This window comes from Benincasa hispida, chromosome 10 (genome assembly GCF_027475165.1).
Source record: "Benincasa hispida cultivar pf3 chromosome 10, pf3_genome.v1.1, whole genome shotgun sequence".
NCBI classification, from domain to species: Eukaryota; Viridiplantae; Streptophyta; class Magnoliopsida; order Cucurbitales; family Cucurbitaceae; genus Benincasa; species Benincasa hispida.
In genome coordinates, this window is record NC_143487.1 from 33124273 (window position 1) to 33144151 (window position 19879).

Consider the following 19879-nt stretch of genomic DNA (forward strand, 5'->3'; position numbering starts at 1 on the left):
TGATGGCCGATGGGAATCCGAGAAAGGCGTGTTTGAAATTTAATAAACAGAAAAAAGTTAGAAAATTGAAACCGTCTAGGAAACTAAATGGAAAGAAAAGTCAGCCCTGCACTGCACTGCAACACACACGAACCTTCAAAAATCCCCACTTCCCAAAACTACCCTACGACTATTCCAAATACCCCCAAAACCATTTGATTCCCCATCTCCCCTTCAAGGATAGTCAAGTAAATTCACCCACCAAAGTCGCTAGTGGTGGGACAACAAAGTAAATATAAATCCCTGTCCGTGTCCGAATCGATAAACTGGCATCATATCCTTGCTTCAAATTTCATTGAGATGGGAGATTGCAGGCCATTAGGTTTCTTGCTGGGACTCCCATTTGCCTTGGTTGCCTTAGTTTTATCTGTAATTGGTGCAGTCATCTGGATCATCGGGTAAGTTTTTCAAATCACTTCTCTGTTGCGGCCGATTTCTGATTAAAATTTGACAAGTACTGAAATGGGTTGGGGCTATTTTTCTGTTTCTATTGCAGATCTGTGCTGAGTTGCCTATGTCCGTGTTGTGTGTGCTTTGCGGGGATTGCAAATTTGGCGGTGGGGCTTGTCAAACTGCCGATCAAGGTCCTCCGATGGTTCACTCATCAAATACCCTGTTGATTCCTAATTCCCCTTTTTTATTATGTCATTGCCATTATTCCTTTGTTTCTTAGTCGTAGATTATTTGGGGAGTTTTAATTAGTCGATGTGTATGATGTATGTGTAATAATGCTATTTTTTTTTATCAATGATTCTTTAATTGGTTGGCTTTGTTGACCTTAAACCTGTTTCCCCCTGGAATCTTGCTCCACTGCCGTTCAACGTGGGGTATGGGCTGCTTTTAGGTTCATATCTTTACCTTCTACTCTTTATTATTATTATTTAGTATGTTTTTTCTTTTAATGGAATGGGTTTTTTAATATAATTTAAATTTTTTGGGAGCAGAATTTCTAGAATAGGTCAAATCAAGCAATTTAAAACATTGACTTTGTGAATAGTTGTTTTTCTTTGTTTTGAAAATAAAGCATAGTTGTAGTTATAGGTAAATGGTTAACCAAATCATTAACTTAACGGGTGTGTTACAATACTTGGTTGTTTTCGGTTCAACGGATCTTTACACTAATTAAATTTGTTTTCACATTTATATCAAGGATTCCATTTATTTTATTTCCTAAAAGTAATTGTCGTTTTAAGTGTCATAAATCCATATCGTATTCTATATTTGGTGGATGATATTTCTTGAAATCTCTTCGGGTATGAAAATGATAATAAAGGTTCAAATCAACCATGGATCACGTGTCTCTAGATGTCCACGGAAAGGATAGGGATCAAGGATGATTTTCCCATTCCCATATTTTCTTCCTTATATCATTTACATTCCTCTTATAAGAAATTTTCTTAAATTATCAATATGAAAAAGTTGTTATTAAATTGTTAAATTTCTCACCAAGTATTTTTATATGATTGTTATTAAGTTGTTATTTGAATTTAAAGAAAAATTATTCTAACTTTTAGTATAATAAAATAATTACCAATCAAATTATTTATATATATTATCTAAATTTAAATGTTTAATTTAAACATATTCATTATCTTCACAATTAAATAATAAAAATTTAAATTTAAATATAATATTTATATAAAATAATTGGGGTACTTACAAAAATAGTAAAAAAAAATTCTTAAATTACAAATTTAGTAATGACTTTTTAAATTTTGTGAATATAGCAAAAAAAAATGTTGAAATAGATTTTTCGTTTTTTATTATTCTAAATTTATCCCTATTGGTGTATATATTTGATATACTTTATATGTAGTATATTATCTGATATACTTTATATTTGGTATATCAATTGACTAATATACCAAACATAAAGTATATAAGTTGTACAATTGATATATCAAAATTAATATATTGTATTTATCAATCAACAAGTACTTATACATTTGTTATTATTTGCGGACTTTGATTGGTCTACCAAATATAAATTATATAGGTATACAATAGATATATCAAATTTATTATTTACAAACAATATTTATTGACCAAGAAGTGTTTGTTCATTTACTAGTCTATTCTTTGACTTAATTTCAATCTTTATTCCTTTGTTATAGAATATTATTTTTCTAGTGCATTATAACCAACTTATAATGGTTCAACCCATTATGTTCGTAGCCATTTTGTATGAATGTTGATAAATTATTGTTACACTAATATTACACTTAAAATTGAATTTTGAACACGTGTTGATATATTTAAATAAATGTATTTTTAAGAAATACTGATATATTTTTGATACACCAACATTCTATACTTGAAATGAATTTTGAGTTAATAATGTTGATATAATGCTAATACATTAATGTTATACTTAATATTTTGTTTAGAAGAAATGTTGATATACTATTGATATACTTGAAATTGGTTTTTTTTTTTTTTTTTTTTTTTAATGAGCATTGATACAATATTGATAAACTAATTTATACTTTGAAATGAATCTTGAATTAATGTGTAACTATATTTATTAATGCAATAATAATATATATACTTGAAATTGAATTTTCATTAGTATTGGTATAGTATTAAAACACCAATACAATACTAAAAATGAATTTAGATCATGAGTGATATACCGTTGATACACTAAAAATATACATAAAATGAATTTTTAATGACTACTGATATACTATTGATACAACTGTATTACAATTCAAATAAAATCTGAATGACCGTTGATAAACTACTAATACACCAAGTACTTAGATTTGCATTTTTTTTTTGAGCTCGTTATGATATATTTGATACACTCATGATCTACTTTCAATTCATTTGGAATTAAGATCATGTTTACCCACCCATAAATATAATAAATCAATGGTAATCTGAAAAGTGAACCTCAAGATGGCTGTTGTTTACCTATATTCTGTGATCATAGTGAGATGGGGTCCACATCGAATTATGTAATCAAAGAACGTAATCTGACTGAGGAATTGAGGGTATTCAATTGAATTGCATTTAAAATTTATGTGGAACCTACTAGTCGTTGTCATTACCATTAATGATTTTGTTACCGTTACAATATTAAAATTATAAATCTATCATATTTATTATTACTATTATTGTTATTATTATCGTTACTGTTACCATTATCAAAGCAGTTACAGTAAATGTGACAGAATTGTAATTCTAAGTATGCAATAAAAACAATCCAATTATGTTTACAATTCAGACTTATTACGATTGATTCATCCATTGAATTTCATTATGATTACACTACATTTTATTATAATTTGGTAAATGTGACTTAATACTAAGATATAATTGAAATGTCAATGTTATACTTTCATCATCATTATAAATGATATACTTCATATTTGATACATCAACAATTTCATTGATGTGTTTTTTTTCTAAATCAGATATATCAATCAATTAATATACAAAATATGAAATATTTGTTATACAATTGATACACTGAATTAAATAAAATTAATATACTATTAAAATTATATAAAAATTGGATAATAAAATAGATTAAATTAAAATTATATAAAAATTTGGATAATAAAATAGATTAACTAATATAATTTATAGGGATGTTTTCAAATATAGAAAAATGAGCCAAATTATTTAAAAATATAGAAAAATGTAATGTCTGTCATTGTCTATCACTTTTTATTTAACTTATATTTGTAAAAATTTTCAGTATTTTTATTATTCAAAACAATTACTGTAATTTATATTTGGTATATCATTTGACAAAATTAATTCATTTAACTTATACCATCAACATCAATTTTGAACTAATTCAATGAAAATAATTCTATATCAAAATGAAACAAAAAATAAAAATAATATTTACTATAATCAAACAAATAATGTCAATCACAATACAATCAAAGTCATGATATATCAATAGTATAAATGACGATATTTTTTAAATAAAGTATATCAATTGATTGATGTACCAAATATAAAGTATATCAGTTGACTGATATACTAAAATAAAAAGTATACCAGATATACCTGTTGATACATAAATGAGGATAAAATCGTAATGATAAACAAATCAGGAATCAGGTTTAAATTTTTTGCTATATTTGCATATTTAGAAAATCATTGCTATGTTTACAAATTTAGAAAATGATTGCTATATTTGCAATTATCCTCATGTTTTTATACTATCCATTGCAATTTTATAACATCACATTAAATTATTATAATAAATAAAAAAGGCTAATGAGGTGGAGACAGAGAATGGAGTGGGAGTGGGGAATAATAACATCACATTCTCCATCTTTGTCCCCGTTTAGCTTACGAAGTTTTTTTTTTCTCACAACTCCCTCCTCCATTCACCGCAAAATTGAGGAATGGGGTGGGTCTTGAAGGGATTGAATCCCAAGAAAAAGCGTGTGAATGCCGTACAATTTTAATTTCAATTTGACATACAAATAGAAAATATAGAGTAAAAAAGTAAAATTAATTTTACATGATAAACATGATCAAATCAGCATGCAAAAGGAAAAGAAGAAAAAATTTACTTACCCTTGTAGACAGTTTTCTTAATGTTTCCACACTCGATTCACAAGATCACAAACTCTTCTCACAAAAAATTTCAAACTTTCCCCGGTCTCACAAAAAAAAATGCAACAATGGCTTGGGCATCACCACAAAGACTTCCTCGTTATTCTCAAGGATGAGAATTATTGTGGGGTTGTGGGTTTATAATTGAATTAATTTTTGGGAAAAAGGAAGGAGAAGAATTGTGAGAGAAATTCATAGAGGAAATTCACCAAAAACCTATATCAAGGGATGCATAGAAGGAAGCTAATAAACTTCCAATACTCTCTCAAACATGAACTGCATTCACGTAATTAGGTGGATATAATAACCAATTTTATTATATATTAATAAAACTATATGACCTACAGTAACATGAATCACTGTATTTGGAAATGGAAAATGAGTGAGCTTCTTGCTTAGAAAGTGGAAAAATCCCACTTTTGAGATTTTTCCATTTTCCATTTCATTTTCATTTTTTGATTTCCAAATTAATTTTCTTCCAAAAAAATGAAATTTTATTAATTTTACAAAATTAATTCAATAATTAATTTATCTAATAATATTAATCAATTTAATCAATTCTAATTAATTTAATATCAAATGTTAAATTAATTTTTTTTTACCAACTCCACTATCGTGAATCCCTCGTATTCATGAATTGAATATTTAAATCATATTTAAATATATAATTGATTCTCCAAGTTCGTTTAATTTCAAAATTAAATGCGTAATTATATCACATATAATTACTAATTCCCTTAATTCTAATTCGAACGTTTTAAATTAACTTATCATGCTACTCTAAGGCTAATCCATTTCTGAGCTAGTAGGGAGACCTCGTGAACCTATAGATCATGGGTTCCAACGATCTGAGATTAATAGGTTAAATTCTTTACACCAAATTAACCCTCATTCGTTAACTACTGAGCCACTCCACTAAAGCTCAGAGTTGCACTCCCCTCATTGTAGATATATTATGTCTACTCGATATAATCATGATTAATAAGTTAACCCTTCACAGGTTGTTCGTAATAACGGCTAGGTCAAATGGTTGTTTTACCCCTGAGATCACCTCTTGTTCTTTAAGTCTCACTGATCCTCTAATGAACAATTGGTTTGTGATCCAATCATCAAACCGAGTCTCTCTCGAGCAAATGAGAGGGTGTGGCCCCTTGCTCAAGATCTGGAGTCAGCACTTAAGGGAACAACCTCTCTACTATCCTTAAAAGCGGGTAGGAGTGAATTCCATCTTGCATCCTATGTTCCCAGCTATCTACCTAGTCTTACCCTTGAAATTGAGGTTTATTGAGCCGGTGCGGTTGAGCCAACTCTCACCTATGAAAATCTAAGGATAATCTCAAATAAACAGGAGTTCATAGTTAGCTCAAGATTCAGGTTAAGTTACCTAGGTCATCGCTTTGAAATAGTAAACAATGTTATAAAGTAAGAATGACTTATTTCGTGGTCCGATCTTGTGTAAACTCATTACACAAGACGCCCCCATTCCTCATGTCATTACATGTACAAATCAGGATCACCTCGTCTGTAGTACTGTACAACTCCCTATAACAACTAAAAAATGGACTGCATCCAATAGTGTTACCAGAATAAGGCACCCAACCTTATTCATATACTATAGACCATTTTGACTATTTACTCGAACTTGATCCACTTTTATGTCTCCACATAAAGTTCAAGTACTCATGTAATAGTCATGGATATTTTAGTTTATTGGATTTATTTCTGAAACAAAATAAGCAATTCATATATTTAATAAAAATTTATTAAATTCTTAGAATAATTTTTATTGTTTACAAACCACGAGTCTTAGGACATAAAAACCCAACAAACTCCCACTTGGACTAAAACTCTAGTGGTAACATATAATACTGAGTTTTTGAGTTTTACAGAGAAATACAATAAACTAGGGCATCACATACCCATGGGTTTTTCTCCCACTTGTTATATACCTGGTAGCCCTAGTCTTACTAGGAGATTCTCAAACACTTTAGACGAGAGAACCTTTGTAAACATATTAGTATACAATGGATTTCTTATTAAACTATATGGGGAATGCATCTTATTTTCACAATAATGACTAGGAAGTCATACATTCATCCCACTACATCGAGGTATTCTCAACTCTTTGAGTAAGATGTATCTGACCTGTCTAAACAACCTTTTATTTACAGAGTCAGTTTTTAATCAATAACACTTTATTGATATATCCAAGCTTTTATGGAAACAAATAATACGTGGTGATCTCGAACAATATTCCAATACTTAAGAGTTCGATATTAACACTTATATCGATCTTTTCAGGTTTATGAACTATGTAAACATCTTTTTCATATTGTAAACAACTTTTATGAGTTCTCCATATCTCATATTGAATTTCAGAAATATCTTAAAATTGAAATGTTGTTAAAAAATAATTAAAGCAACTAGGTGTAGAAAGTTCTCACTAGATTTCATGTTTTATCAAATAGTCTTAGAAATCTCAAACTTTCTATAGTTTGAATCAATCGAAGTATTTCGGTTTTATTTTACCTAACAAGTTTTGTACATTTTGAACTTTTCAAGTGTTCTAAACTTATCACTTAAGTTAAATAACTACTTGCCTTTATTGATTTCTAGTTGTTTTAAATATTTAAATATTTGCAAAAGGCTTTTAACTAGATTGGTTCTAACAAAAGTTACTTTGCAATAGAACAAACATAATTTTTGCTAATGAAAATTTCATTTACAACAAAAAATATACAATTTGTTCTTTATAAGAAGATAAAATAACTTTTATTACAATAACAAAAGTAGATAAGATCATCTTCAGATAGCAACTGCAACATTTCCCACTGGTCAACTAAAGTACAACAAACAATCTTCAGGAACTAGTTTCCCTGTTTTGCTTTCTCTACCCTCTTCTCTGCAAGTTATTGAGGGCAATTTCTCTTCCAATGCCCTTTTTCGTTGCAGTGGAAATATTTTCTTTATCTATAGCATTAGCCTTGCCTTTTCTACCAGTGGGTTTTTTCTTCCCTTTCTCCTTGTTCTTTTTAACTAGAATACTCTTAGTTTGAGAAGAAGAAGAAATATCAGGCTTTTTGGAGGACGTTCCTCTCTTCTCAGCGGTAGTAACATTTACTTCCGGTTCCATACTTTTTGCTCTCATAATAGTCTGATAAGTGATGACATGCAGAAATGCATGTCATCTTAGGTGTTTTACTTAGAATTATGAAGGTTGTTAAGCAGCATATGCGGCAATTATATTAGGAATTCATGAGAAAATGAGCTTGCGTTGTTCAACATGATGAATCTCGGCTAACCCATTATTATGAAATATTATGCGTTCAATGTTCTATTTTTGTAGCTAACGTAGGAAGTGGACGCAAACGCGGAAACCGGACCACCGCATGCAGAGAAACTCTCTATCGCAAAGGCGAACGTGTTTGATCAATGCATGGATGTTGTGGTAATCAGCCGCATGCATGGGAGTTGCGCTCATCAAGCGATTGCGGTCATCATGTAGAGTTGTAGTATTAAGCGAATGTGGTCACTGAATGATTGCGGTTACACGATAACGCATACTAATGGGATCAACGCAAGGTTGGTGGAATGAACGTATCAACGCATCTACCTTGAGAAAATCAAAAGTTGATGTAGACATTTCACCTACCATGCCGTTAGCAGCAGAGATTCAGAAAGGACTAAACGCATCGAATGTCAGAATCATAACAGTCCATTAATGCTATTGGCGATCCAGGTTCTATATAAAGAAGTCGATGAGCAGAAATTCAAGTTATCCAAGGTTTTCGCTTGAGGTTTGCCTAAGGCGGACCTTGTGATCCAAACAAAATGTGTGAGAAGACGCTTGAGAGTTCTTCACCTCCTCCATCCATTCTGAGTGACGACCGGAGCCTTCGACCAGAGCTAGATATCGGGAGAGTCAACTCTACCACCCATCCATGGCACCACCAGTAGCCTTGACGCACATCCGCTGGAAGCAAGTCCTTGCTTCCAGCCGATCATTTCATTTTCTTTTCTTTTCTTATATTGTATTGTATGACATTTTGTGATTAAGGAATTAATACAATTTGTTTTCAATGCATTTTTGTGTTCCTTCGATTCCATCTCCATCATTTTCACTTAGCTTCCTTACTTTCATTGCATCACACTAGAAGAAATTCGGGCTTAAAAGATAGTGTTATTAAAGCCCTTTGATGTCGGTTGCCTTTAATGTCGGTTTTAAATCGACATTAAAGGGCTTCAATAGCACCAATAACACAACCTTCAATGTCGGTTGCAACCGATATTAAAGGTCTTTAGTGATTAAATCCTATCGGTTGCAACCGACATTAAAGACCAACCGACATTGAAGGTCTTTAATGTCGGTTGCAACCGACATTAAAGCCTTTTTTTTTTTTTATTCTTAACTGACATTGGAACCCGAATCTGTCCGTTTTATCAATTATTGTTTGTTTTTTAAAGTTCCCTTGCCAAATCCATTTTTTCTGTAAAAAAGTATAACATGACACATCATCATCGAACGCTATGGCTATGACATATTATTCATGTATGGATTGTAAATCTATTACATTTAATCCACAAATTCTGCTATAGAATATAATTTAAAAGGCGTACAATAATTCAGGCCTTGAAAACACAAATTACAAGTAATACAAAGATTATGATTTTACAAGGGCAACAAAATCTTTCGTGTAGGGGCAACACAATTTTATTTGTCTACAAATTTGGGAGGGTTTGAGAGATTAAGAGATGTAATATACGTTGTTGAGATGGAGTTCATTATCAGGATTCTTCTTCTTCAGCTCATCCAGCAACTACGAAAGAATTGGAAGATTTAGATTTAACTTCGACTTAACAAGTAAAGTTACTGCACACAGTAAAAGTTAGCAACAGACCAAGCTGCATTTTCTCCATAATAATGTTACGAGTTATCGATAATAAACTCTCCCTTCGCATCCTTTCGCTTGTCGATACTCCCGTGGTAATCAGATCCATGTCAATAGTTCCTGAAAGTTTATTGCAAAGAAGCAAAATTGAACTTAGGATATGAGTTAAGAAAACACACATCACAACACACAAGAACAATATCAAGTTCTAAAACAAAATTCTCTTAAACCTAACTTCTAGTAGAGAGCCATACCTTGAACATATAAATTTATACAACATAAATTAAGCATGTACCTTCAAAAGATGTTTTCCAAGAGGAGGCTATAATTCTCCATATATTGTGGGTAATACTTTTATCATCAGATGGCAAGTTTAAGAGTTTTAACAAATCACCTGTGAGACAAGTGCTATCAGAAAATAATAGAAGAATTTTACTTCCCATAAGTAAATCGAAGATTTGCAATTATGGAGACCATGCTGCTGTATTCATAGTGCTACTCACAATGCTGCTTTCCTGTTGTGTACATGCATGCCAAATCAATGGGCTAGATGTATAAGAGAAACCACAAAGCGCACACATCTATCAATATCAAATCAATAACAATTAAATATTTCTCTGAAACTTTGATGATTATTGACCTGATATTGATAGTTGTATGCCTTCCATGGTTTCTTTTATACATCTAACCCATTGATTTAGAGAATATAGAGAGCACAAGTGTGAACTAAGGCACCATCAAATAAATGAAACTAGCATCATACACTAACCAAGTTTAGGGAGCATTGCACCAACGGTCTCTGGATCAATAGGAACTGGACATTCATATATATGTTGATTTCGGAAAGGGTGAAACAAAGGAGAATACGCTGATGATCTCTTTGGATCCAATAAAGAAATGCATACAGAAAGTGAATGCACAAGGCCAGACTTTGAATGTGAATCTTCCAAAGCATGATCAAATATCCTTGCAATAAAACTGCATAAGAAGTGATTGATAAGTCAAAACAACGATGACTTATCTACATACTACCATAAAAACTGAAAAATAAAGAAGCGGTTCTTGGTCAACCTGGGGCTAGAAAGTTTGGCAGCAAGAGCAGATGGGGCATTACGAGCTATAGCACATATGTTTCTGCCGCATTTGTATGAACCTCAGGCAGACTCTGATCCAAGGAGAAAAATTAATATTATAACCATAATCACATTTATATAATCATATGAAAGGCCAAATGTTAATGCAACTTCAATTTGTCACGCACATTGAAACGTGCTATAATGTGATCATGATACAGAAAACAGAAGTGCCAACTCATATGTAACAGTAACACAATCAAGATAACCAGCTTCTGTCAGATTGCAAAAGTAATCTCCATTCAACAGAATGAATGCATAATTTGATTATATGAAACAGGTTTAGCCAAGTAAATATACCTTATCCGGTGTCATGCCAAGCTCTCTCTTGAACACTTCACACACTTGATTGTATGGGGATACTGGACATTTGTTCAGCATATATTCTCTCATTATCTGAACATATTCTTGGGGCACCAAGTACTCCTGCATGAGAAACGAGATAAGGTAAATTAAGTACTACAGGCCCATCTTCTCTCAGATATGTGGATAGAAGGCATACTTATAATCATTCCTAGAGAAAGCATCATCAGTCAGGAAGTAAAGTCCCCCATCGTGAAAAGATGGTAGATCAAGAAAAGTAACCTTTAATAACATACTGAGGAAAACCTGCATTTGGTAAAAGGGAAAACTATAGTTATACAGTAGATTTAGATTCTGTTTAAGTCTAAGCTTTAATGTAGAATAATGAGGAAGCAGTATAACATTGTTCAAAGCATTTCCATAAAAAGCTCAATATTGTATTGCTTGTCTACAACAAAAGTGACAAGAATATAGGTACCACAAAAAAACAAAAAAAATAAAAATAAAAAAGATAGATGGATATGAAACTAAAAACTCAGTTCACTTTTCATTGAATTTCTTGATATATATATATCTGTGCACACGTATATAACTAGAAACTCAATAATGAGTTCAAAATAGTGATTTTATTACCATATTATATTAAAAATGGAAAACCTCTATAAGGAAAAACAAAAATCTTGATATATGAATATAGACATTTGGCTTTAATGGGAGGAGCCTTGGAAATCCATCCCTTCTGCAAAATCTCATAGGAGCGGCAGACAAATTCAAAATTGGCACTGTGTAGTAGGTTGTAATCATGAATCTTAAGAGAAATTCTGGATTACTAATTGGCCACTAAAAGTAATGATCTCAAGCTACAACTCCAAAAGTCTGTATTTTGATGGAACTCAAGTTTGGAATTAAATTTTTTTTCAAAATGTCTCTAACTTACAACCAGCTATTCAAAACTTTCAACCAGCTGGTAACACAATTAACTATCCTCCTAAAATAAAGGTCTTGAGACCAAATTACAAAAAATGGTTCTCCAAAAACTAGAACTAAAATACAGAAACTAAGGAACCAAGTACGTAAGCCTTAGAAAACAAATAACTACCCCAAGAATAATCAAGAAACACACCAGACTTGCATCATATTTTCTTACATATAAAATGACAGACGACCTCAATGTATTTATTCCACTTATGAAATATAGGATTAGATGCGATAATGAGGAGATGTTCGATTATTATACCACAATTTGGTTGGTGTTTTGGAGCTCCCATTGGTTATCTTGTGGTTGTTGCTCTCGGTTTCTTTGCTGTTGAAAAAACTTAGGTTTCCTCACATGGTCTTTTAGCCTTTCATCTCATAGAATTGTGTGATTGCTCTAAGTTTTCTGGAATTAGAAGATTTGTTGCTCTAAAGCCCGTAAATAAGCATCCATCACTTTTCCACAAGCTCTGGTTGAAATTTACTTTTTGGTAGTGTTTCAGTCATTGTGTGTTTCTTTTTGGTTGTTGCGGCTCCTTTTGAAGTGGTTAGTGGAGAATCAAGATAACCATTCACTCCAGTATAAATAGTCATTTTTTATTCTTGTACTGTGAGAGAGATTGATTGGGATTGTTTGAGCAACTCACATAATCGTTGACCTCTTGTCCTCTCTAACAAACCAAGGGATTGTGCAGCGTGAAAGCCATCGGCGATAATATGCTTTGTCTTCCATCTTCACCTCAGCCTTGATTTGCAAGCTCTAAAGATTTTTTGTTCAAAGAAGGTGGGATTATTTGATAAATCCATTATTCTTTAGCAGATTTATTGTTCTCTCAACTGAACTCTATTTGCTTGATTTGTCTCTAAAGTTCTTGATTTTGCTTCTTTCTCTGAGTTCATGATTTTTCCTTTTTTCTTCCTTTATTCTCTCTTACTCCCTTTGTCATTTATACCCCTTTAACATTTTTATTTTCATTATATCAATGAGGTATTTCTTGTTTAAAAAAAATATAAATAAGAACTGAAACAGTTGACAGAAAATCAGACACATATGAAGCAGTTAAGTCTTGGTATTGAAATCTGTGAACTAATTAAGGTTGGATATGCGTATACCAAGAGTTAAGGATGTTAAACAATAACAAAACAACAATTAATGAAGTTCATATCTAAATTTTCATGTCACAATTAAAAAGTTTATTCTCATAGAACAGACCTCACATTTAGTGATGAGGGATGTACTATATAGTCTGATTATATGGGCAACTGACCGCAAGACCAGACGTCGAAAATAAGGCTCCCCAGTTTCCCCTTCAAGCTAAAATGACATGGGAATGGGGCAAAAGGAAGCCAATCATTACCAAGATCTCAATAAGAATGGCCATCAAATTTAAAGATTTATTAAACAAATTGTCCAAATTAATTACCTCCGCATTTGTATGAAGTGATGTCATGAGAAGGGAACATATCTGATGGCGTAAAACTTGTTTGATTTTTAAGCAATCCTTTCAGCTTTAAACCTTACATTAAAAAAACAAAAAAAAACATAGATAAATGCAAAAAGATAAATTTCTAAGGTAAGCAATAGTAATCATATGTTCATATGGAACTAATATCTTGAAAAAAGCAACATAATTTGACAAAATGAACCTACAAGCAAAAAATAAAAATTAAGAAAAAGAACATGGAGAAAGGAAACTCATTAAATTAGTGAAGAATTATGATGAGACTCAATGTACGAGTATAGAAGTATCTCTTATATGATCAACAATTCCAATTCCAAAAAGATCACAGCCATTTCAAAAAAACACACATGCCAAACTCCTAACACGGGGACTTGTAAAAATGGAAAGAAAAGAAAGAATTAGACTTTGATTTCCACAAATCAGCAAACAAATCTTTTCATAAAGAGGAGGAAACGACCTTTGATACAAAATGAATTCACTGTGAATGTGCCTGAAGCCTTCAAAATCCATTATACATCCGATTTCAGCGGTGAAACTAGCTGCCGATTGGAAACCATCGCTAGGAGCGATCTCGGAAGATAAGGTAGTCCTGGTAGTGATGGGTGAAGCCATTGCCGAAATAGGCCTCACAAGAACGGGGAGGGATAGGGAAGTGAGACTAAGGAAAATAAGAAGGCAAGATGGGCTAGGGCTTGGAAGAATGTGGGTTTTCCGGGAAGGGGAAGCGTTTTTCGGAAGTGTCTTTAATGTCTTGGAAAAAAATGAATTTCACGGGGCTTGGAAGAAGATCTTGAGAAAAAAAGAGGGAAATGAAAAAAAAAAGGGGGGGGGGGGGGAATAAAGTTAGAGGAAAAAGTGAAGCGGGTCTTTAATGTCGGTTTAAAATCGACATTAAAGGTACCCCTACAATGTCGGTTTAAAACCGACATTGAAGATCCATTTTTTTTTAAAAAAAACAAAACCGATATTATACATTCGATTTCACTTTTTCCAACCGACATTAAAGCCCAAAATTCTTGTAGTGTCACTTATGAGATTGCTTGAGTATCGCATACTTAGTCATGTGGATCAGAGATATGAAGCATGTAGCAAACCACCGAGAGGTGTGTGTTGGGTGAGTGTGTGAGGGACGAAGTGAGTCTTCCCCACGCTGGCTTGCTTAGAAAAAATTCCAGCATATAGTACAGTAAGAAGAAAGCTTGTTGAGATTCATATGCCTATACGGTTAGCAAAGCAAGGACGACTCTAAAATAGGCATACCATGCTTCGGTTAAAGACACATAGTGTGAAGATATGGCAATGCCTATATAGAGGCCAACGCAATGCTTGTCTATGAGTAAAGTTAGCAACAACCGACTGCCCGGGAGGGTAAATGGTTGATCGCATTAAACAATGTATGTATTGTTCATTAGAGATAGGAACAATCTTAGGTCAACAAAGTTCATGCGGTTACCTTGTCCTATGAGCGCTTCACTCATCATTTAGGCTTACTTGGGAGAGTAGTCTAAAACCCAAATCTAAGACTCGAAAGAGCGGATTGGAATGCATAGGCAAGAATGGGGAACTTAAGGATAAGCTTCGTTTGCTCTCACACGGTGTATGCACCCTAAGGATAGGATATTACATGCGTCCAGGAAGTAGGATAAGGTGTTATGCGGCTATCACGCTCATGTGGTGAGAGCTAGTGAGCAGGTTATAGAGGTTTAGGCAGGTATAGGCTTCTCGGCAATATCGCAAATACACCGCATACGTCCTAGAGTTAGGCTCAAGTGTGTGTAGCATGATTGCATGGCTTGCATTGACTAAGGTTGCCCTTGCGGTCACTCTTAAGGGTTGCAATGAAATCATCTCCACATTTTATCTATTTTACCATTCATTTGTTTCATGTCAAGAGTAGTTGTGTCTCTGCCTCTCATGCATATTCTCATTGCGTTGTCTATTAGTTAGGAGTAGGATTAGCTTAGCAACCCGTCCAACATTCTTTTATTTAACCGCCACATGCACATTACCACATTCAGCCAGCTACAAGTCCCCGTGTTCGATCTCGGATCACCCGAGAAACTTGCGTTCGTGTTATACTTGGCGTGAATGCAAGAAAACTTGTGACAGGATGCATGGTCATCGCATACATTCGTTAACGCATTATCATTCCAATGCATGGCCATCGACGCATGACTATCAACACATACCTTAAGAACATGCATCACATATTGCATCCAAGGGATTTTAGTTGTCGAATATTTGATGTCTAATTTCCTGTAGTAAGCCTGTAGCTCATTTAGAAAAGTAGTCAAGTTATATTCTAATTTATTCATGAACTATAGAAAACTCTTTGGAAGAGATTCTAGAATAAAACCAACTCGACTTTTCTTGTCAACAACTACCCCATTTACTTCTGCAATATTGAAATGGACCATCATGTCCAGGACATATTCTCTAATAGAGGTCTCTTCTTTTATACTACAGTTGTAAACATATTTGATAGCATCATGCCTCAGAGAGAAGGACGATTGTCCAAACATCCCACAGAGAGATTCCATAATCTCTTTAGAAGTTTCCATACTCTCATGTTTCTTTTTCAAGACATCAGATATGCTGGCAAGAATATAGACACGGGCTTTGTCATTAGCCTTAATCCATATGTCGTATAAATCCAGAACATTTTGATTTGTGTTTGAGTTAGGAATAGGAGGACATACCTCTGTTAAAACGAACATTAGATCATCTATCACCAGTATAATATTCAGGTTTGTTTTCTAGGTGGCATAATTATCCCCAATTAGTTTATTAGATACCAATAATTGTACTAATGAACTCGTCATTCTGAAAAATATGAACAAATTTTATCAGGGAATTACTTTTTAATCCCAATCAAGTTTTAGCAAAATAATAATGTACCAAAGATTATTTTCACAAAGATACTGCAGCAGGACATTCTTGACTAAATACTATCCCCAGAATAACTCATATTTTGATAGTCATTTAGCTACCGTTTTTTGTCAAAAATTACTAACACTTTAGTAATTCTGTGAATGTAATCCTCTGTTTTCAAACCTCAGAAATCGGCCCCAACGATGCTCCCGAATTGGAAAGTCAAAGTTGAAACGACTTTACAAATCCTATCCATGTCTAGAGTTTGAGTTTTTCCGAATCTTATGTTAAAACCTCCTAGGGGATAGTCGTCGTTAAACGACTAGCAAGGCCGACTTAAAGATGACAAGTAGATGCAACATAGGAATCTCACGGTCCAAACCAATAGAAGAGGCCACAGGATACGTTGACACATATCCTTCACCCACTTACTATGAACTACTTCCCTCATTCACTTTGATCTTGACCTCATGACAAACACTTTCCAAATGGGAGTCACTCCTAGGGTGACACGAAGTGTTGCACGGATCTACCAGTTGGAATTTTCTAGGGACGTGAGAATTAAAATCAATATATCGTATATTTGACTTCTCATTGAACAACTTCCCTTTATGCACCTTGATATTGATTCATGCAAACACTTTTCGAATGGAGGTCACTCCCAAGGTGATACGAAGTGCCACATGAACCTCACAATGTGAACATCTTGGGACATTAGAATTAAAATCAAATCATCACATTTGATTTTATGGTGGAAAACTTCTCCTATTCACCAAAATCTCGATTCATGTAAACACTTTCCTATTGGAGGTCATTCCCATGGTAACATGAAGTGAAACATGAATTTCGATCGTGAACTCTTAGGGACATGAGAGCTAAAAAATAATCATATCATATATGTTTATTAATCTCCCACTGAAGCGTTCTAACATATCATATACATTATTTTTACTTTCATTGAAGTGTTCTAATAGCATATCATATATGTTATTAAACTCCCACTGAAGTGTTCTCACTTTAGATTGGGTATACATTTTCTTAGGCTTGTTCCAGGTAATTAAACAACCTAAGTCTAGGTGTTTATCCAAGTATAATGTTTATGTTTTGATATCTAGGTAATAAACCAGTCATAAAACCTCACGCCGAACCGGACAGGACCTGAGGCAAATCGATTGAATTGACCGCTCTCGCTAGCTCTTGCTCATTGCCTATTCAGATCTCGCTGCTCGCTACTCACTCGGTTCAAACTCGCTGCTCACTTCTCAAACCACACTTGTCGCTAGCAACATGAGTAGTGTTGCAACGCTAGAGGGCAGTGTTGCAACGATGCCTGAACAGAAGCTCAACATTCGAATTTTGCAGCTCAACCTTCTTTACTTCTTTCTTCAATTACATCTTAATTTCAACTCTAATAACTCAAAATAAATTACAGACTCTTGAGTACACATATAAGCTCATCAATCAAGAGCCAATTACAAATTTAACAAAGGAATCAAAGAGAATTTTAATGCCAAATTTCAGAAAACCACATTAGTGCACCATTTTCATATATCTCATGAAAAAAACACCCACCAAGCCAAAATTAAACCAAATTGAATGCTTAAATGATGCTCTGATACCAATTGTTTGAGTTAGAAAACATACAACGGAAGAAAAGCGAATCATTAAGCATTCTAATTCATTAATTTTGGCTTTGAATTAAGCATGCTCATAAACTAATAAGAGGGTTACATGTCATACCTTTGAAGAAACACTTGAATCTCGAATTTTAGTTGCAATTCCTCTTCAATTAAGCTTTATAAGATTGTATCAATAGCAGTGGAAGCATAAGGATCATTTAAGCACTCAAATTCACTAATTTTGGCAAAATATAAAGCATGATTTTGCAGAAAAAGGTGAGTTTCAAGACATACCTCTTGTAGAACTTCTTCAAAGCTCCTTCACTAGTTGTTATCTTCTCCAAATCTTGTTGTAGACAACCTTAAGATCTTCCCCACTATTCTCATGGTGCTCTAGATTGAGTTGTGGGACTCAAAACAAGCTTGAATCAATGGTAGAAGGATAAATGCTCATTGTAGAAAATCAGCTGAAGCACCCTTTCTTCAAACCAGTTTTTCTCTAAAAAACTCTATAGATTGCATGTTCAATTTTCACTCCAATCTCTTCATTATATTGAAGATCAACATGCAAAGAGAAGAGTTGCATGAGTTGCAGCTCATGCTTGGAGAAGACAAGGCCAAGATATTGCTTCAGAGCTACTTAGGTTATGGAAAAACCCTTTTTTCCATTTGTTGTGTTTTTGGTTTTTACTTTTCCAATTTTATCTAAAATCAAAATTTGATTTTATAAAATCTATTTTGATTTTTTTAAAATGAAAAAATTAATTAATTTCGTATCAAATATTAAATTAATTTTAACACATATCCGTCTTTATATATTTAAACCATATTTAAATATTCAAATTATCCTATTTCATTTAATTCTAAAATTAAACAATAATTATATCTCATATAATTACTAATTCCCTTAATTCTAATTTGAATATTTCAAATTAACATATCACGCTATTTTAGAGCTAGTCCGTTACGAGCTAGTAGGGGACCTCGTGGACTTACAGATCATGGGCTCCAACGATCTGAGATTAATTGACTAAACTCATTAGACCAAATTAATCCTCATTCGTTAACTAATGGGTCACTCCACTAAAGCCCATAGTTGCATTTCCTTCACTGTAGATATATTATGTCCACATGATTTAACCATATTCAGCACGTTGACCCTTTGCAGGTTGTTCGTAATAACGACTGGGTCAAATATCTGTTTTACCCCAAAGATTACGTTTATTTCTGAAATCCCTACTGATCCTCTAATGAACAACTGGTTTGTGATCCAATCACTAAACCAAATTCTCTCAGCCTAGTGAGAGGGTGGGGCCCCTTTTTTAAGCCTTGGATTTAGTACTTGAAAGAACGACCTTTCTGCTATCCCTAAATCGGGTAGGTGTGAACTTCGTCTTGCACCCTATGTCCCCAGCTATCTATCCAGTCTTACCCCTGAAATGGGAGTCTTATTGAGCCGACGCTATTGGATTCATGGAACGAACCATGTCCAACAAGCTTCTGTTTCTCCTTTCTACTACACCGTTCTACTGTGGTGTGCCAGGGGCTGTGAGTTGAAACTAATTCCATGTTCTATCAAATAGTTATGGAATTCTATGTCCATATACTCACCACCTTGATCCGATTGAAGTGTTTTAAACTTTTTACCTAATTGGTTCTCATCCTCAGCCTTATACTCTTTGAACTTTTCAAAAGTTTTGGACTTTTGGTACATTAGGTAAATATACCCATACCTTGAATAATCATCTATAAAATTGATGAAATATTCAAACCCTCCTCTTACTTTAACATTTAGAGGCACACAAAGGTCTGAATGAATCAGCTCTAGGGGTTCTTTGGCTCTAAGCTCTTTTCCAAAAAAAGATCTTTTTGTCATTTTACCCTCAAGATAGGGCTCACATGATGGTAATGAACTGTCTTCCAACTTGTTTAAAAGATTGTTCTTAACTAATCTATCAATCCTGTTGAGATTTATGTGACCCAGTTTCAAGTGCCAAAGATAG

At 33.3% G+C, this 19879-nt stretch overlaps 1 protein-coding gene across 1 annotated transcript; it reads left to right on the plus strand.

Annotated features, from left to right (window-relative positions):
- Positions 1 to 259: 259 nt before the first annotated feature.
- On the plus strand, positions 260 to 822 carry LOC120088751 (taximin). The gene is made up of 2 exons (XM_039046188.2): positions 260 to 437; positions 536 to 822. The coding sequence occupies exons 1-2, from the start codon at positions 340 to 342 to the stop codon at positions 657 to 659; spliced, it is 222 nt and encodes a 73-aa protein (XP_038902116.1). The 5' UTR covers positions 260 to 339; the 3' UTR covers positions 660 to 822.
- Positions 823 to 19879: the final 19057 nt, after the last annotated feature.